At 54.4% G+C, this 21,009-nt stretch overlaps 1 protein-coding gene across 1 annotated transcript in view; it reads right to left on the bottom strand.

The window, feature by feature from the left end:
* Positions 1–359: 359 nt before the first annotated feature.
* The window catches only part of LOC128704629 (hepatocyte nuclear factor 6-like), a 38,789-nt gene continuing 18,139 nt past the window's right edge, over positions 360–21,009 (bottom strand). The window contains exon 3 of the mRNA XM_070080861.1: positions 360–3,828. Within this exon, the coding sequence (XP_069936962.1) occupies positions 3,574–3,828 (255 nt within the window). The 3' untranslated portion in view covers positions 360–3,573. The remainder of the gene's footprint in view (positions 3,829–21,009) is intronic.

Below are 21,009 nucleotides of genomic sequence, written 5' to 3'. Positions count from 1 at the left end.
TGGGTGTGTGGATGGGGAGTGTGGTCAGGTATGGGTGTGTGGATGGGGAGTGTGGTCAGGTATGGGTGTGTGGATGGGGAGTGTGGTCAGGTATGGGTGTGTGGATGGGGAGTGTGGTCAGGTATGGGTGTGTGGATGGGGAGTGTGGTCAGGTATGGGTGTGTGGATGGGGAGTGTGGTCAGGTATGGGTGTGTGGATGGGGAGTGTGGTCAGGTATGGGTGTGTGGATGGGGAGTGTGGTCAGGTATGGGTGTGTGGATGGGGAGTGTGGTCAGGTATGGGTGTGTGGATGGGGAGTGTGGTCAGGTATGGGTGTGTGGATGGGGAGTGTGGTCAGGTATGGGTGTGTGGATGGGGAGTGTGGTCAGGTATGGGTGTGTGGATGGGGAGTGTGGTCAGGTATGGGTGTGTGGATGGGTGTGTGGATGGGTGTGTGGATGGGTGTGTGGATGGGTGTGTGGATGGGTGTGTTGTTGAGGATGGGTGTGTGGGTGAAATATAGGGTGTGGGTGAGGTATGGGTGATGGTGAGGTGTGGGGAGGGTGTCCGTTAAGTGTAGGAGTGTTAGAAAGGTATGGGAAAATGTGGGTGGGGTGTAAGCAGTGTGTAAGTGGAGCGTTGGTAGGGTGTAAGCAAGGTGTGGCTGGGTGTGGACATGTTTTGAGAGTTGTGGGCGGGCTGAGGGAAGTGTGGGCGGAGTATAAGAATGTTGGAAGGCCGTGGGAAGATATGGGCGGGATGTGGGCGGGATGTGGGCGGGGTTAATCTAGCATCTCTGTGAAGTGTAGTCTGATGGAATGTTAGATACAATGTGGGCGGGATTTGACCTTCCTGTGGGCGGTACATGGGCGTGGTGACTGCGTCCCGGAGAGGGTGGCACACGGGTGGGTGGGCGGGCAGCCCCGCCCATCAACCACCCGCCCACCAGTTGACTGATTGGGCTTCAAGACGACGCAGATTAGCATAAATTTACATCTCAATCTTGTTATAGCACTGCCGGGGGCGCCCACGCCCGTGGGGCGCCCACATCAGGGCCCACCCATGCCTGTGGGCGCTACATACCCACTTCATCTCATAAACCCAGCCACAAAAACCACTAACCTAGTTTATTCCTCCTGGTTTAAGCAGTAGCTGTCCAATCTATACAAAAAGAAACCATGTGGGTTTTTTTTTCCACCCAAAAAAGCGTATGTATATATATATATATATATACATGGTGTTTCAAAATGACTGACCCGATTTCAAAGCACACTGCCTTGAAATCAGGTCAGTCATTTTAAAACACCATGTCTGAAATGCAGTAGGGGGGGAATGCCCCTTAACTCATAATTTAACCTCATAACTCATAATTTAACCCCATTACTCATAATTTAACCCCCGTAACCCATAATTTAACCCCTTAAACATAAACAACTTAATCTAACACTGTTAACATATATTAATTTAACGGACTTAAATCTACGTTCTTACTAAATAAGGACAAAAAATTAAGTACAGTAAATAATGCCTTAAGTACACGTTAAAATAATTTTGAGAGAACATCAGGTTAAGTACGTTTTGTGTACGTTCTGTGTACGTTCTTTGGCTACATTTAAGAACATACGAACATAAAGGAGTATTGGCCCATGCGAGGCAGGTCCAAGTGTCCTACCGGCTTAAGCCAATGCCCTAACCTAGTTAGGTCAGGTCACGGAATGTCTTTTGAGGAGTAACGTGTTGACTAGTGAGATTTCTGGGCCCTAGGCCACCCTGGGCCCTAGGCCACCCTGGGACCTAGGCCACCCTGGGCCCTAGGCCACCCTGGGCCCTAGGCCACCCTGGGCCCTAGGCTACCCTGGGACCTAGGCCACCCTGGGCCCTAGGCCACCCTGGGCCCTAGGCTACCCTGGGACCTAGGCCACCCTGGGCCCTAGGCCACCCTGGGACCTAGGCCACCCTGGGCCCTAGGCCACCCTGGGCCCTAGGCCACCCTGGGCCCTAGGCTACCCTGGGACCTAGGCCACCCTGGGCCCTAGGCCACCCTGGGCCCTAGGCCACCCTGGGCCCTAGGCCACCCTGGGCCCTAGGCCACCCTGGGCCCTAGGCCACCCTGGGACCTAGGCCACCCTGGGACCTAGGCCACCCTGGACCAGGTTTTGGAATGTAGTATTGACTAGGGAATATTCTGAGCTTCGACGTTTTTTTGGCAACGTTTCGCCCTGTTAAAAACGTGCTGACTAGTGAATATTCTGAGCTTCGACGTTTCTTTGGCAACGTTTCGCCCTGTTGACAACGTATTGACTACTTAATATTCTGAGCTTCGACGTTTCTTTAGCAACGTTTTTCCGTTAAAAACGTGCTGACTAGTAGATATTCTGAGCTTTGACGTTTCTTTGGCTACGTTTTGCACTTAAAACGTATTGACTAGTGAATATTCTGGGCTTCGACGTTTGTTTTGGCAACGTTTTGCCCTGTTGACAACGCACTGACGTTCCCTGACCAGGTCTGTCGACGCTGACAACGTTTTAACCAACAAAAGTCTTAGTTTGGTTACCTATAATGCTGTTAAACCTTTAAATGACATAGTTACTAACGTAAATATTGAACAGATCCTGTGACTAGACGCATTGACGGCAGGGGAGGTGACTTGGGGTCGTTGGTGAGTTTCTGAGGGTCGTTGGTGAATTTCTTGGGGTCGTTGGTGAGTTTCTGAGGGTCGTTGGTGAATTTCTTGGGGTCGTTGGTGAGGTTCTTAGGGTCGTTGGTGGGGTTCTTAGGGTCGTTGGTGGGGTTCTTAGGGTCGTTGGTGAATTTCTTACGGTCGTTGGTGAATTTCTTGGGGTCATTGACGAAGTTAGGCCCTTGGAAAACTTAAATTCTTGAAGATCTTCTTAGACCCTTGGAGATCTTCTTAGACCCTTGGAGATCTTCTTAGACCCTTGGAGATCTTCTTAGACCATTGGAGATCTTCGTAGACCCTTGGAGATCTTCTTAGACCATTGGAGATCTTCGTAGACCCCTTGGAGACCTCAGACCCTTGGAGACTTTAGACCCTTTTTTGATCACGAGTGGGCCAATGTAGACCCTGAAGAGCCATTTCGGACACCTCCTCCCCCCCCTTGCCTGTTTACAAGAGACGCTCGCTTAAGCGAGATATAAAATAATCACGTGACTTACACAATAAACGGCATCAATTAATAAACATCAATTCGCCGCGTACTAATACGCGATACAACTTATAACTAAGAGTTTTGTATGATGTGACTAGTGACCTTACTTTTGCGGTATGTGCTGAGACCATGTGAGGATTTTGCGACCTTTTTTCCGCCCCCCTGACCGAGCATGTGTGGGCGTGTGGGCGTGCAAGGCTGGCACCGCCACGCCCCTTCACTGGGCTGGTTGTACTGTGTGGGCGGGGTGAGGAGTGTTGGAGGGCGTGTGCCCCTCTTGTTGTAGGGGCGTGCCCCCGGGTAAGGGGCGTGCCCTATTGCTTTGAGAATACCCTCAGGTGCTGATTCTGTAGCAGCTACTGGTGGGTATGTGGGTATAACCTAGTGAGGTGCTAGGTAGACCAGGGGCTGCGGGGAGGGCTGTCACAAGTCATCTTCTCCCAAACAATGACCCACCATAGCATTAGTCTGGTTCCCCATCTGTGCCATCTGCGACATGTGGACAACGGTGCCACCTGGCGGTAGCCCACACATCTTAGATCCGCCTTCGTTATCGTCTTTCCACTTGTCCATAGACCGCCTGCGAGCGTTCATGAAGAAATTACCAACGGTGGAGGGTTCCAGGCCGAGTTGTCGCGCGATGGTCACTTGCATCTCCTTGCTGGGCCGCTTCGTCTCCTGGAATGTAAACATGACGTTAATATTACTGTCTTGTGAAGGATGTTTATGGTTCTGCAAGCGGGTAAGAGAGTACTGTGTTAGTCCTGTGTGTTGTGTGTACTGGTGTGTACTCGGCTATTTGTGTTAGTCCTGTGTGTTGTGTGTACTCGGCTATTTGTGTTAGTCCTGTGTGTTGTGTGTACTGGTGTGTACTCGGCTATTTGTGGTTGCCCAGCCTGTTTATTTACTAAAAGTACATGTACAAGGTATACAAGTACATGTACAAGGTATACAAGTACATGTACAAGGTATACAAGTACATGTACAAGGTATACAAGTACATGTACAAGGTATACAAGTACATGTACAAGGTATACCAGTACATGTACAAGGTATACCAGTACATGTACAAGGTATACCAGTACATGTACAAGGTATACAAGTACATGTACAAGGTATACAGATCATAGCTGACATCAGTGACATACTACTATATAGAAAGTTGCTTGTTATGCTGAGCATTTCCCGCAAATTAGGTCAGTTTTGTCCCAGGATGTGACCCACACCAGTCCACTAACACCCAGGATGTGACCCACACCAGTCCACTAACAACCAGGATGTGACCCACACCAGTCCACTAACACCCAGGATGTGACCCACACCAGTCCACTAACACCCAGGATGTGACCCACACCAGTCCACTAACACCCAGGATGTGACCCACACCAGTCCACTAACACCCAGGATGTGACCCACACCAGTCCACTAACACCCAGGATGTGACCCACACCAGTCCACTAACACCCAGGATGTGACCCACACCAGTCCACTAACACCCAGGATGTGACCCACACCAGTCCACTAACACCCAGGATGTGACCCACACCAGTCCACTAACACCCAGGATGTGACCCACACCAGTCCACTAACACCCAGGATGTGACCCACACCAGTCCACTAACACCCAGGTACCTACTTACTGCTAGGTGAACATGGACAGCAGGTGTCTTATGGAAACACTGTCCCGAGTGACAGTGTTGCCCGAGTGACAGTGTTGCCCGAGTGACAGTGTTGCCCGAGTGACAGTGTTGCCCGAGTGACAGTGTTGCCCGAGTGACAGTGTTGCCCGAGTGACAGTGTTGCCCGAGTGACAGTGTTGCCCGAGTGACAGTGTTGCCCGAGTGACAGTGTTGCCCGAGTGACAGTGTTGCCCGAGTGACAGTGTTGCCCGAGTGACAGTGTTGCCCGAGTGACAGTGTTGCCCGAGTGACAGTGTTGCCCGAGTGACAGCGTTGCCCGTGTCACAGCGTTGCCCGTGTCACAGCGGTGCCCGTGTCACAGCAGTGCCCGTGTCACAGCGTTGCCCGTGTCACAGCGTTGCCCGTGTGACAACGTTGCCCGTGTCACAGTGGTGCCCGTGTCACAGCGTTGCCCGTGTCACAGTGGTGCCCGTGTCACAGCGTTGCCCGAGTGACAGCGTTGGCCGTGTGACAGCGTTGGCCGTGTGACAGCGTTGGCCGTGTGACAGCGTTGGCCGTGTGACAGCGTTGGCCGTGTGACAGCGTTGGCCGTGTGACAGCGTTGCCCGTGTGACAGCGTTGCCCGTGTCACAGCGGTGCCCGTGTCACAGTGGTGCCCGTGTCACAGCGGTGCCCGTGTCACAGAGGTGCCCGTGTCACAGAGGTGCCCGTGTGACAGCGTTGCCCGTGTCACAGTGGTGCCCGTGTCACAGAGGTGCCCGTGTCACAGAGGTGCCCGTGTCACAGTGGTGCCCGTGTCACAGAGGTGCCCGTGTCACAGTGGTGCCCGTGTCACAGTGGTGCCCGTGTCACAGTGGTGCCCGTGTCACAGTGGTGCCCGTGTCACAGTGGTGCCCGTGTCACAGTGGTGCCCGTGTCACAGCGGTGCCCGTGTCACAGCGGTGCCCGTGTCACAGCGTTGCCCGTGTCACAGTGGTTCCCGTGTCACAGAGGTGCCCGTGTCACAGCGGTGCCCGTGTCACAGCGGTGCCCGTGTCACAGCGGTGCCCGTGTCACAGCGGTGCCCGTGTCACAGCGTTGCCCGTGTCACAGTGGTGCCCGTGTCACAGTGGTGCCCGTGTCACAGTGGTGCCCGTGTCACAGCGGTGCCCGTGTCACAGCGGTGCCCGTGTCACAGGGGTGCCCGTGTCACAGGGGTGCCCGTGTCACAGCGGTGCCCGTGTCACAGCGGTGCCCGTGTCACAGCGGTGCCCGTGTCACAGCGGTGCCCGTGTCACAGCTGTGCACCCGTCACCGCGTCGCACGTGTCACAGCGTTGCCCGTGTCACAGTGGTGCCCGTGTCACAGTGGTGCCCGTGTCACAGTGGTGCCCGTGTCACAGCGGTGCCCGTGTCACAGCGGTGCCCGTGTCACAGCGGTGCCCGTGTCACAGCGGTGCCCGTGTCACAGCGGTGCCCGTGTCACAGCGGTGCCCGTGTCACAGCGGTGCCCGTGTCACAGCGGTGCCCGTGTCACAGCGTTGCCCGTGTCACATTGGTGCCCGTGTCACAGTGGTGCCCGTGTCACAGTGGTGCCCGTGTCACAGTGGTGCCCGTGTCACAGTGGTGCCCGTGTCACAGTGGTGCCCGTGTCACAGCGGTGCCCGTGTCACAGCGGTGCCCGTGTCACAGTGGCGCCCGTGTCACAGCGGTGCCCGTGTCACAGTGGTGCCCGTGTCACAGTGGTGCCCGTGTCACAGCGTTGCCCGTGTCACAGTGGTGCCCGTGTCACAGTGGTGCCCGTGTCACAGCGGTGCCCGTGTCACAGTGGTGCCCGTGTCACAGCGGTGCCCGTGTCACAGTGGTGCCCGTGTCACAGCGTTGCCCGTGTCACAGCGGTGCCCGTGTCACAGCGGTGCCCGTGTCACAGCGGTGCCCGTGTCACAGCGGTGCCCGTGTCACAGTGGCGCCCGTGTCACAGCGGTGCCCGTGTCACAGCGGTGCCCGTGTCACAGTGGTGCCCGTGTCACAGTGGTGCCCGTGTCACAGTGGTTCCCGTGTCACAGTGGTGCCCGTGTCACAGCGGTGCCCGTGTCACAGCGGTGCCCGTGTCACAGTGGTGCCCGTGTCACAGTGGTGCCCGTGTCACAGCGGTGCCCGTGTCACAGCGGTGCCCGTGTCACAGTGGCGCCCGTGTCACAGCGGTGCCCGTGTCACAGTGGTGCCCGTGTCACAGTGGTGCCCGTGTCACAGCGGTGCCCGTGTCACAGTGGTGCCCGTGTCACAGCGGTGCCCGTGTCACAGTGGTGCCCGTGTCACAGTGGTGCCCGTGTCACAGTGGTGCCCGTGTCACAGCGGTGCCCGTGTCACAGCGGTGCCCGTGTCACAGTGGTGCCCGTGTCACAGTGGCGCCCGTGTCACAGTGGTGCCCGTGTCACAGTGGTGCCCGTGTCACAGTGGTGCCCGTGTCACAGCGGTGCCCGTGTCACAGTGGTGCCCGTGTCACAGCGGTGCCCGTGTCACAGTGGTGCCCGTGTCACAGCGGTGCCCGTGTCACAGCGGTGCCCGTGTCACAGTGGTGCCCGTGTCACAGTGGTGCCCGTGTCACAGCGTTGCCCGTGTCACAGCGGTGCCCGTGTCACAGTGGTGCCTGTTTGGTATGGAAAACCTGAGTATACCACACACATCAGCCTCACTCTAGAGCGAAAAACTAATGTGAAGGACCTGGGAGTGATAATGTCAGAGGATCTCACATTCAAAGATCACAACACTGTATCTACCTCATCTGCTGGAAAATGATTGGATGGATAATGAGAACCTTCAAAACTAGTGACGCCAAGCCCCTGAGGACTCTTGAAAGTACTTTCCACTAGACTAATATTGCTGTACACTAACTGTCCCTTTCAAGGCAGGTGAAGTTGCTCACCTGGAGAATGTACAGAAAACTTTCAGGCCACATTTATATTCCTTGGAGCGTTAGAAGTCCCTTGACCTGTACTCCTTGTCATCACTACCAGTGGTGGTATCCAGGGCCCCGTCACTGCCAGTGGTGGTATCCAGGGCCCCGTCACTGCCAGTGGTGGTATCCAGGGCCCCGTCACTACCAGTGGTGGTATCCAGGGCCCCGGCACTACCAGTGGTGGTATCCAGGGCCCCGTCACTGCCAGTGGTGGTATCCAGGGCCCCGGCACTACCAGTGGTGGTATCCAGGGCCCCGTCACTACCAGTGGTGGTATCCAGGGCCCCGTCACTACCAGTGGTGGTATCCAGGGCCCCGTCACTGCCAGTGGTGGTATCCAGGGCCCCGGCACTACCAGTGGTGGTATCCAGGGCCCCGTCACTACCAGTGGTGGTATCCAGGGCCCCGTCACTACCAGTGGTGGTATCCAGGGCCCCGGCACTGCCAGTGGTGGTATCCAGGGCCCCGTCACTGCCAGTGGTGGTATCCACGGCCCCGTCACTGCCAGTGGTGGTATCCAGGGCCCCGTCACTACCAGTGGTGGCACCCAGGGCCCCGTCATAACCAGTGGTGGCATCCTGGACCCCGTCATAACCAGTGGTGGCATCCTGGGCCCCGTCATAAGCAGTAGTGGCATCCTGGACCCCGTCATAACCAGTGGTGACACCCAGGGCCCCGTCATAACCAGTGGTGGCATCCTGGGCCCCGTCATAACCAGTGGTGGCACCCAGGGCCCCGTCATAACCAGTGGTGGCATCCTGGGCCCCGTCATAACCAGTGGTGGCATCCTGGGCCCCGTCATAACCAGTGGTGGCATCCTGGGCCCCGTCATAACCAGTGGTGGCATCCTGGGCCCCGTCATAACCAGTGGTGGCATCCTGGGCCCCGTCATAACCAGTGGTGGCATGCTGGGCCCCGTCATAACCAGTGGTGGCATCCTGGGCCCCGTCATAACCAGTGGTGGCATCCAGGGCCCCGTCATAACCAGTAGTGGGACCCAGGGCCCCGTCATAACCAGTGGTGGCACTCAGGGCCCCGTCATAACCAGTGGTAGCACCCAGGGCCCCGTCATAACCAGTGGTGGCATCCTGGGCTACGTCATAACCAGTGGTGGCATCCTGGGCCCCGTCATAACCAGTGGTGGCATCCTGGGCCCCGTCATTACCAGTGGTGGCATCCTGGGCCCTGTCATAACCAGTGGTGGCATCCTGGGCCCCGTCATAACCAGTGGTGGCATCCTGGGCCCCGTCATAACCAGTGGTGGCATCCTGGGCCCCATCATAACCAGTGGTGGCATCCTGGGCCCCGTCATAACCAGTGGTGGCGCCCAGGGTCCCGTCACAACCAGTGGTGGCACCAAGGGCCCCGTCACAACCAGTGGTGGCATCCAGGGCCCCGTCATAACCAGTGGTGGCGCCCAGGGCCCCGTCATAACCAGTGGTGGCATCCTGGGCCCGCCACAACCAGTGGTGGCATCCTGGGCCCCGTCACAACCAGTGGTGGCATCCTGGGCCCCGCCACAACCATTGGTGGCATCCTGGGCCCCGCCACAACCATTGGTGGCATCCTGGGCCCCGTCATAACCAGTGGTGGCATCCTGGGCCCTGTCATAACCAGTGGTGGCATCCTGGGCCCTGTCATAACCAGTGGTGGCATCCTGGGCCCCGTCATAACCAGTGGTGGCATCCTGGGCCCCGTCATAACCAGTGGTGGCATCCTGGGCCCCGTCATAACCAGTGGCGGCATCCTGGGCCCCGTCATAACCAGTGGTGGCACCCAGGGCCCCGTCACAACCAGTGGTGGCATCCTGGGCCCGGTCATAACTAGTGGTGGCATCCTGGGCCCCGTCATAACCAGTGGATGCATCCAGGGCCCCTTCATAACCAGTGGTGGCATCCTGGGCCCCGTCATAACCAGTGGTGGCACCCAGGGCCCCGTCATAACCAGTGGTGGCATCCTGGGCCCCGTCATAACCCGTGGTGGCATCCTGGGCCCCGTCATAACCAGTGGTGGCACCCAGGGCCCCGTCATAACCAGTGGTGGCATCCTGGGCCCCGTCACAACCAGTGTTGGCATCCTGGGCCCCGTCATAGCCAGTAGTGGCATCCTGGGCCCCGTCACTACCAGTGGTGGTATCCTGGGCCCCGTCATAACCAATGGTGGCATCGTGGGCCCCGTCACAACCAGTGGTGGCACCCAGGGCCCCGTAAAAACCAGTGGTGGCACCCAGGGCCCCGTCATAACCAGTGGTGGCATCTTGGGCCCCGTCATAACCAGTGGTGGCATCCTGGGCCCCGTCATAACCAGTGGTGGCATTCTGGGCCCCGTCATAACCAGTGGTGGCATCCTGAGCCCCGTCACAACCAATGGTGGCACCCAGGGCCCCGTCACAACCAGTGGTGGCACCCAGGGCCTCGTCACAACCAGTTGTGGCATCCTGGGCCCCGTCATAACCAGTGGTGGCATCCTGGGACCCGTCATAACCAGTGGTGGCATCCTGGGCCCCGTCATAACCAGTGGTGGCATCCTGGGCCCCTTCATAACCAGTGGTGGCACCCAGGGCCCCGTCACAACCAGTGGTGGCATCCTGGGCCCCGTCATAACCAGTGGTGGCATCCTGGGCCCCGTCATAACCAGTGGTGGCACCCAGGGCCCCGTCACAACCAGTTTTGGCATCCTGGGCCCCGTCATAACCAGTGGTGGCATCCTGGGCCCCGTCATAACCAGTGGAGGCATCCAGGGCCCCGTTATAACCAGTGGTGGCATCCTGGGCCCCGTCATAAGTGGTGGCACCCTGGGCCCCGTCATAACCAGTGGTGGCATCCTGGGCCCCGTCATAACCAGTGGTGGCATCCCGGGCCCCGTCATAACCAGTGGTGGCACCCAGGGCCCCGTCATAACCAGTGGTGGCATCCTGAGCCCCGTCATAAGCAGTGGTGGCATCCTGGGCCCCGTTAACCAGTGGTGGCATCCTGAGCCCCGTCATAACCAGTGGTGGCATCCTGGGCCCCGTCACAACCAATGGTGGCATCCTGGGCCCCGTCATAACCAGTGGTGGCATCCTGAGCTTCGTCATAACCAGTGGTGGCATCCTGGGCCCCGTCATAACCAGTGGTGGCATCCTGAGCCCCGTCATAACCAGTGGTGGCATCCTGGGCCCCGTCACAACCAGTGGTGGCATCCTGGGCCCCGTCACAACCAGTGGTGGCATCCAGGGCCCCGACATAACCAGTGGTGGCATCCTGGGCCCCGTTACAACCAGTGGTGGCATCCTGGGCCCCGTCATAACCAGTGGTGGCATCCAGGGCCCCGTCATAACCAGTGGTGGCATCCTGGGCCCCTTCATAACCAGTGGTGGCATCGAGGGCCCCGTCATAACCAGTGGTGGCATCCTGGGCCCCGTCATAACCAGTGGTGGCATCCTGGGCCCCGTCATAACCAGTGGAGGCATCCAGGGCCCCGTCATAACCATTGGTGGCATCCTGAGCCCCGTCATAACCAGTGGTGGCATCCTGGGCCCCGTCATAACCAGTGGTGGCATCCTGGGCCCCGTCATAACCAGTGGTGGCATCCTGGGGACCGTCATAACCAGTGGTGTCATCCAGGGCCCCGTCATAACCAGTGATGGCATCCTGGGCCCCGTCATAACCAGTGGTGGCATCTAGGGCCCCGTCATAACCAGTGGTGGCATCCTGGGCCCCGTCATAACCAGTAGTGGCATCCTGGGCCCCGTCATAACCAGTGGTGGCATCCAGGGCCCCGTCATAACCAGTGGTGGCATCCTGGGCCCCGTCATAACCAGTGGTGGCATCCTGGGCCCCGTCATAACCAGTGGTGGCATCCTGGGCCCCGTCATAACCAGTGGTGGCATCCTGGGCCCCGTCATAACCAGTGGTGGCATCCTGGGCCCCGTCATAACCAGTGGTGGCATCCTGGGCCCCGTCATAACCAGTGGTGGCATCCTGGGCCCCGTCATAACCAGTGGTGGCATCCTGGGCCCCGTCATAACCAGTGGTGGCATCCTGGGCCCCGTCATAACCAGTGGTGGCATCCTGGGCCCCGTCACAACCAGTGGTGGCATCCTGGGCCCCGTCACAACCAGTGGTGGCATCCTGGGCCCCGTCATAACCAGTGGTGGCATCCTGGGCCCCGTCATAACCAGTGGTGGCATCCTGGGCCCCGTCATAACCAGTGGTGGCATCCTGGGCCCCGTCATAACCAGTGGTGACATCCTGGGCCCCGTCATAACCAGTGGTGGCATCCTGGGCCCCGTCACAACCAGTGGTGGCATCCTGGGCCCCGTCATAACCAGTGGTGGCATCCTGGGCCCCATCACAACCAGTGGTGGCATCCTGGGCCCCGCCACAACAAGAGTGGCCGCAGCTTCCAACATTCAAGACCTCGTCTTTAATTATGTCTCTGAGGCCGTCCCGCTGAAGACTCTTATTGTAGAAGACTCTCATTATTTTCTGAAAGAGAGTCGACCCCTGAAGAGCTCTTGCAGCGCTCTCTTGAGCTCTTGCAGGGCTCTCTTGAGCTCTTTCCCGTGCTCTCTTGAGCGCCCCGCCCAACTTTCTGTAACCACCATATTGTTTACTGCAGGACGAGGTTTTGTTTATATTCTGAGGGAGGGTTTTGTACAGTGTTTAGGCGTAGGTGACTTTGTGGACACCAAGACGTCAGTTCTAGGTGACAGGGCTGACCCTAACACCCAGACGTCAGTTCTAGGTGACAGGGCTGACCCTAACACCCAGACGTCAGTTCTAGGTGATAGGGCTGACCCTAACACCCAGACGTCAGTTCTAGGTGATAGGGCTGGCCCTAGCACTCAGACGTCAGTTCTAGGTGATAGGGCTGGCCCTAGCACTCAGACGTCAGTTCTAGGTGATAGGGCTGGCCCTAGCACCCAGACGTCAGTTCTAGGTGATAGGGCTGGCCCTAGCACCCAGACGTCAGTTCTAGGTGATAGGGCTGGCCCTAGCACTCAGACGTCAGTTCTAGGTGATAGGGCTGGCCCTAGCACCCAGACGTCAGTTCTAGGTGATAGGGCTGGCCCTAGCACCCAGACGTTAGTTCTAGGTGATAGGGCTGACCCTAACACCCAGACGTCAGTTCTAGGTGATAGGGCTGGCCCTAGCACTCAGACGTTAGTTCTAGGTGATAGGGCTGGCCCTAACACCCAGACGTCAGTTCTAGGTGATAGGGCTGGCCCTAGCACTCAGACGTCAGTTCTAGGTGATAGGGATGGCCCTAGCACTCAGACGTCAGCTCTAGGCGATAGGGATGGCCCTAGCACTCAGACGTCAGTTCTAGGTGATAGGGATGGCCCTAGCACTCAGACGTCAGCTCTAGGTGATAGGGATGGCCCTAGCACTCAGACTTCAGTTCTAGGTGATAGGGATGGCCCTAGCACCCAGATGTCAGCTCTAGGTGATAGAGATGGCCCTAGCAATCAGACGTCAGTTCTAGGAGATAGGGATGGCCCTAGCACTCAGACGTCAGCTCTAGGTGATAGGGATGGCCCTAGCACTCAGACTTCAGTTCTAGGTGATAGGGATGGCCCTAGCACCCAGATGTCAGCTCTAGGCGATAGGGATGGCCCTAGCACCCAGATGTCAGCTCTAGGCGATAGGGCTGGCCCTAACACCCAGACGTCAGTTCTAGGTAATAGGGCTGGCCCTAGCACCCAGACGTCAGCTCTAGGTGATAGGGCTGACCCTAACACCCAGGCGTCAGTTCTAGGTGACAGGGCTGACCCTAACACCCAGGCGTCAGTTCTAGGTGACAGGGCTGACCCTAACACCCAGACGTCAGTTCTAGGTGATAGGGCTGGCCCTAACACCCAGCCGTCAGTTATAGGTGATAGAGCTGGCCCTAGCACCCAGACGTCAGTTCTAGGTGATAGGGCTGGCCCTAGCACTCAGACGTCAGTTCTAGGTGATAGGGCTGGCCCTAGCACTCAGACGTCAGTTCTAGGTGATAGGGCTGGCCCTAGCACCCAGACGTCAGTTCTAGGTGATAGGGCTGGCCCTAGCACCCAGACGTCAGTTCTAGGTGATAGGGCTGGCCCTAACACCCAGACGTCAGTCGTAGGTGATAGGGCTGGCCATAACACCCAGACGTCAGTTCTAGGTGATAGGGCTGGCCCTAGCACCCAGACGTCAGTTCTAGGTGATAGGGCTGGCCCTAGCACCCAGAGGTCAGTTCTAGGTGATAGTGCTGGCCCTAGCACTCAGACGTTAGTTCTAGGTGATAGGGCTGGCCCTAACACCCCAGACGTCAGTTCTAGGTGATAGGGCTGGCCCTAGCACTCAGACGTCAGTTCTAGGTGATAGGGATGGCCCTAGCACTCAGACGTCAGCTCTAGGTGATAGGGATGGCCCTAGCACCCAGATGTCAGCTCTAGGCGATAGGGATGGCCCTAGCAATCAGACGTCAGTTCTAGGAGATAGGGATGGCCCTAGCACTCAGACGTCAGTTCTAGATGATAAAGCGGGCCCTAACACCCAGATGTCAGTTCTAGGTGATAGGGCTGGCCCTAACACCTAGACGTCAGCTCTAGGTGATAGGGCTGGCCCTAGGGATAAGCTGGTCTCCTGCTTGCAGGGCTAGGGCCTGTGCCTACTAGGTCTCCCGCCTCAAGGGTTTAACCTGTGTACCTGCTGGTTGGGGATACACCTGCTCTCAGGACCCCAATCCCTGATTGTTTTGTTGGATGTTCCCATGTCTACTCGTTCAGGGCCTACTCCTACACCTGCTTCTAGGTCCCTACCACTGATTCTAGGTCCCTACCACTGATTCTGGGCCCCTACGGTTGATTCTGGGTCAGTGCGACTGATTCTGGGTTTCTACGACGGGTTCAGGGTCTCTACGACTGATTCTAGGTCACAAACACCTGTATATAGGTCGCAGACACCTGTATCTAGGTCGCAGACACCTGTATCTAGGTCGCAGACACCTGTATATAGGTCGCAGACACGTGCATCTAAGTCGCAAACACCTGCTTCTGGGTCGCAGACACCTGCATCTAGGTCGCAGACACCTGCATCTAGGTCGCAGACACCTGCATCTAGGTCGCAGACACCTGCATCTAGGTCGCAGACACCTGCATCTAGGTCGCAGACACCTGCATCTAGGTCGCAGACACCTGCATCTAGGTCGCAGACACCTGCATCTAGGTCGCAGACACCTGCTTCTGGGTCGCAGACACCTGCATCTAGGTCGCAGACACCTGCATCTAGGTCGCAGACACCTGCATCTAGGTCGCAGACACCTGCATCTAGGTCGCAGACACCTGCATCTAGGTCGCAGACACCTGCATCTAGGTCGCAGACACCTGCATCTAGGTCGCAGACACCTGCATCTAGGTCGCAGACACCTGCATCTAGGTCGCAGACACCTGCATCTAGGTCGCAGACACCTGCATCTAGGTCGCAAACACCTGCATCTAGGTCGCAAACACCTGCTTCTGGGTAGCAAACACCTGCTTCTGGGTAGCAAACACCTGCATCTAGGTCGCAGACACCTGCTTCTGGGTAGCAAACACCTGCTTCTGGGTAGCAAACACCTGCTTCTGGGTAGCAAACACCTGCTTCTGGGTAGCAAACACCTGCTTCTGGGTAGCAAACACCTGATTCAGTTTGTGGGAAACGAAGCTGTCAATTTCTGGTCTGGAAATTCCGGTAATGCTGCGGGAAATTCTCAAAATTCTTGGCGCAAGACATCTGCGCTCTTCAGAGAGGTAAGGGGGAGTCCCCCCTTGGGCCCCTTGGTCCCCTTGGCCCCCTTTGGTCTCCCCGTGGCCCCTTCGGTCCCGTGGATGAGTGATCCTCTTGAGCAGCGACACTGTAGATGGTTAATACTGGTGTCCATTGATGTCCTGCGCTGTCCATTGATGTCCTTCGCTGTCCATTGATGTCCTTCACTGTCCATTGATGTCCTTCGCTGTCCATTGATGTCCTTCGCTGTCCATTGATGTCCTTCGCTGTCCATTGATGTCCTTCACTGTCCATTGATGTCCTTCGCTGTCCATTGATGTCCTTCGCTGTCCATTGATGTCCTTCGCTGTCCATTGATGTCCTTCGCTGTCCATTGATGTCCTTCGCTGTCCATTGATGTCCTTCGCTGTCCATTGATGTCCTGCGCTGTTCATTGATGTCCTTCGCTGTCCATTGATGTCCTTCGCTGTCCATTGATGTCCTTCGCTGTTCATTGATGTCCTGCGCTGTTCATTGATGTCCTTCGCTGTCCATTGATGTCCTTCGCTGTCCATTGATGTCCTTCGCTGTCCATTGATGTCCTTCGCTGTCCATTGATGTCCTGCGCTGTCCATTGATGTCCTGCGCTGTCCATTGATGTCCTTCGCTGTCCATTGATGTCCTTCGCTGTCCATTGATGTCCTTCGCTGTCCATTGATGTCCTTCGCTGTCCATTGATGTCCTGCGCTGTCCATTGATGTCCTGCGCTGTTCATTGATGTCCTGCGCTGTTCATTGATGTCCTGCGCTGTTCATTGATGTCCTTCGCTGTCCATTGATGTCCTTCGCTGTCCATTGATGTCCTGCGCTGTTCATTGATGTCCTGCGCTGTCCATTGATGTCCTGCGCTGTTCATTGATGTCCTGCGCTGTTCATTGATGTCCTGCGCTGTTCATTGATGTCCTGCGCTGTTCATTGATGTCCTGCGCTGTCCATTGATGTCCTGCGCTGTTCATTGATGTCCTGCGCTGTTCATTGATGTCCTGCGCTGTCTATTGATGTCTTGCGCTGTTCATTGATGTCTTGAGCTATTCATTGATGTCCTGCGCTGTCCATTGATGTCCTGCGCTGTCCATTGATGTCCTTCGCTGTCCATTGATGTCCTGCGCTGTTCATTGATGTCCTGCGCTGTTCATTGATGTCCTGCGCTGTCTATTGATGTCCTGCGCTGTTCATTGATGTCCTGCGCTGTCCATTGATGTCCTTCGCTGTCCATTGATGTCCTTCGCTGTCCATTGATGTCCTTCGCTGTCCATTGATGTCCTTCGCTGTCCATTGATGTCCTGCGCTGTCCATTGATGTCCTTCGCTGTCCATTGATGTCCTTCGCTGTCCATTGATGTCTTGCGCTGTTCATTGATGTCCTGCGCTGTCTATTGATGCCCTGCGCTGTTCATTGATGTCCTGCGCTGTCTATTGATGTCCTGCGCTGTTCATTGATGTCCTGCGCTGTCTATTGATGTCTTGCGCTGTTCATTGATGTCTTGAGCTGTCCACTGATGTCTTGAGCTATTCATTGATGTCCTGTGCTTATCCATTGATGTCTTGCGCTATTTACTTATGTCTTGCGTTTATCCGTTGATGTCTTATGCTTATCCATTGATGTCCTGCGCTATTTACTTATGTCTTGCGTTTATCCGTTGATGTCTTATGCTTATCCATTGATGTCCTGCGCTATCTGATGTCCTGTGCTATCCATTGATGTCCTTCGCTTATCCGTTGATGTCATTTGCTTATCCATTGATGTCCTTCGCTTATCCATTGATGTCCTTCGCTTATCCATTGATGTCCTTCGCTTATCCATTGATATCCTGCGCTATCCATTGATATCCTACGCTACCCATTGATGTCCTGCGTTGTCCATTGATGTCCTGCACTGTCTATTGATGTCCTGCACTGTCTATTGATGTCCTGCACTGTCCACTGATGTCTTGCGCTATCCGTTGATGTCTTACTCTTAAACATTGATGTCATGCGCTTATCCATTGATGTCCTGCGCTGTCCATTGATGTCTTGCACTGTCCAACACCCTGCGAGAAGACTGACAGCAGATTGTAAATAAAAGCATCCTCTGAGCAGGCTGACAGCAGGCTGACGGCAGGCTGACGGCAAGCTGACAGCAGGCTGACAGGCTGACGGCAGGCTGACAGGCTGACAGCAGGCTGTAAGCAGGGGGAGTGGGTGATGAGGGAGTGAGGGGTTCTGTGTTCTGCTGACACTGTCAGCTTGGCTGACATTTTCGCTGCTCACAAACAGAAAACTGTAAATGGATCATATGTCAGCCTCCCAAGACTTCTTAAGACGACCAGGGCTGACTACCCCCCTACTTTAACTACCCCCTATTGTTACTACTACTACCTCCTACTGTTACTACTACCCCCGACTGTTACTACTACCCCCTACTGTTACTACTACCCCCTACTGTTACTACTACCCCCTACTGTTACTAACCACTACTGTTACTACTAACCCCTACTGTTACTACTAACTTCCTACTGTTACTAACCACTACTGTTACTACTAACCCATACTGTTACTACTAACCCATACTGTTACTAACCCCTACTGTTGATACTACTACCCCCTACTGGTACTAACCTCCTCCTGTTACTAACCGCTACTGTTACAACTAACCTCCTACTGTTACTAACCACTACTGTTACTACTAACCCCTGCTGTTACTACTAACCCCTACTGTTAATACTACTACCCCCTATTGTTACTACTACTACTACCCTCTACTGTTACTACTACCCCATACTGTTACTAGTACTGCTACCTCCTACTGTTACTACTACTACCCCTACTGTTACTACTACCCCTACTACTACTACTACCCCTACTGTTACTACTACTACCCCATACTGTTACTACTACTGCTACCTCCTACTGTTACTACTACTACCTCCTACTGTTACTACTACTACCTCCTACTGTTACTACTACTACCCCATACTGTTACTACTACTACCCCATACTGTTACTACTACTACTACTACCCCATACTGTACTACTACCCCATACTGTTACTACTACCCCCTACTGTAACTATTACTACCTCCTACTGTTAATACTACCCCCTACTGTTACTACTAACCCCTACTGTTACTACTACTACCCCTACTGTTACTACTACCCCCTACTGTAACTATTACTACCTCTTACTGTTACTACTACCCATACTGTTACTACTACTACTACTCCCTACTGTTACTACTACTACTACCCCCTACTGTACTACTACTACCCCCTACTGTTACTACTACTACTACTACCAACTGCTACTATTACTGACCCCTACTGTTACTACCACTACCCCCTGTTACTACTACCCTCTACTGTTACTACTACCCCCTACTACTGTTACTACTGCGAACCCATACTGTTACTACTACTACTAACCCCTACTTTACTCCTAATGTTACTTCCCCCTTACTACCCCCTGCTTTAACCCCCTACTTCAACCCCGCTAATTTAATCCCCTATTATAACCCGCTATTTTAACCTCGGTGATTTAACCCCCCTACTTCAACCCCGCTAATTTAACCCCCTACTTTAACCCGTACTTAAACCCCCTATTTTAACCCCTCTAATTTACCCCCTACTTTAACGCCCCTACTTAAACCCCCCTACTTTAACCCCCCTACTTTAACCCCTCTAATTTACCCCTACTTTAAACCCTTACTTTAACCCCTACTTTAACCCCCTACTTTAACCCCTCCAATATACCCCTACTTTAACCCCATACTTTAACCCCTCTAATTTACCCCCTACTTTAACCCCTACTTAAACCCTCTACTTTAACCCCTACTTTAACCACTACTTTAACCCCTACTTTAACCCCTCTAATTTACCCTCTACTTTAACCCCTACTTTAACCCCTACTTAAACCCTCTACTTTACCCCCTACTTTAACCCCTACTTTAACCTCTTACTTTAACCCCTCTAATTTACCCCCTACTTTAACTTCCTACTTTAACCCCCTACTTTAATCCCTTTAATTTACCCCCTACTTTAACCCCTTACTTTAACCCCTACTATAACCCGCTACTATAACCCCCTACTATAACCCCCTACTTTAACTCCTTACTTTAACCCCCTACTATAACCCGCTACTATAACCCCCTACTATAACCCCCTACTTTAACCCCCTACTTTAATCCCTCTAATTTACCCCCTACTTTAACCCCTACTTTAACCCCTTACTTTAACCCCCTACTATAACCCCCTACTATAACCCCCTACTTTAACCCCCTACTTTAACCCCCTACTTTAACCCCCTACTTTAACCCCCTACTTTAACCCCCTACTTTAACCCCCTACTTTAACCCCCTACTTTAACCCCCTACTTTAAGCCATCTAATTTACCCCCTACTATAACCCGCTACTATAACCCCCTACTATAACCCCCTACTTTAACTCCTTACTTTAACCCCTACTATAACCCCCTACTTTAACCCCCTACTTTAATCCCTCTAATTTACCCCCTACTTTAACCCCTTACTTTAACCCCTACTATAACCCCCTACTTTAACCCCCTACTTTAACCCCCTACTTTAACCCCTACTTTAACCCCTTACTTTAACCCCCTACTAAGTCGGCTAGACTCACAGGTACCATCCACAGGATGGATATGAGATCCACAGGATGGATATGAGGTACACAATAAACTAGCCACTACCATCCACAGGATGGATATGAGGTACACAATAAACTAGCCACTACCATCCACAGGATGGATATGAGGTACACAATAAACTAGCCACTACCATCCACAGGATGGATATGAGGTACACAATAAACTAGCCACTACCATCCACAGGATGGATATGAGGTACACAATAAACTAGCCACTACCATCCACAGGATGGATATGAGGTACACAATAAACTAGCCACTACCATCCACAGGATGGATATGAGGTACACAATAAACTAGCCACTACCATCCACAGGATGGATATGAGGTACACAATAAACTAGCCACTACCATCCACAGGATGGATATGAGGTACACAATAAACTAGCCACTACCATCCACAGGATGGATATGAGGTACACAATAAACTAGCCACTACCATCCACAGGATGGATATGAGGTACACAATAAACTAGCCACTACCATCCACAGGATGGATATGAGGTACACAATAAACTAGCCACTACCATCCACAGGATGGATATGAGGTACACAATAAACTAGCCACTACCATCCACAGGATGGATATGAGGTACACAATAAACTAGCCACTACCATCCACAGGATGGATATGAGGTACACAATAAACTAGCCACTACCATCCACAGGATGGATATGAGGTACACAATAAACTAGCCACTACCATCCACAGGATGGATATGAGGTACACAATAAACTAGCCACTACCATCCACAGGATGGATATGAGGTACACAATAAACTAGCCACTACCATCCACAGGATGGATATGAGGTACACAATAAACTAGCCACTACCATCCACAGGATGGATATGAGGTACACAATAAACTAGCCACTACCATCCACAGG

This window comes from Cherax quadricarinatus, unplaced genomic scaffold (genome assembly GCF_038502225.1).
Source record: "Cherax quadricarinatus isolate ZL_2023a unplaced genomic scaffold, ASM3850222v1 Contig1123, whole genome shotgun sequence".
In the NCBI taxonomy this organism is placed as follows: Eukaryota; Metazoa; Arthropoda; class Malacostraca; order Decapoda; family Parastacidae; genus Cherax; species Cherax quadricarinatus.
This window is presented reverse-complemented; position numbering and strand designations above follow the sequence as displayed.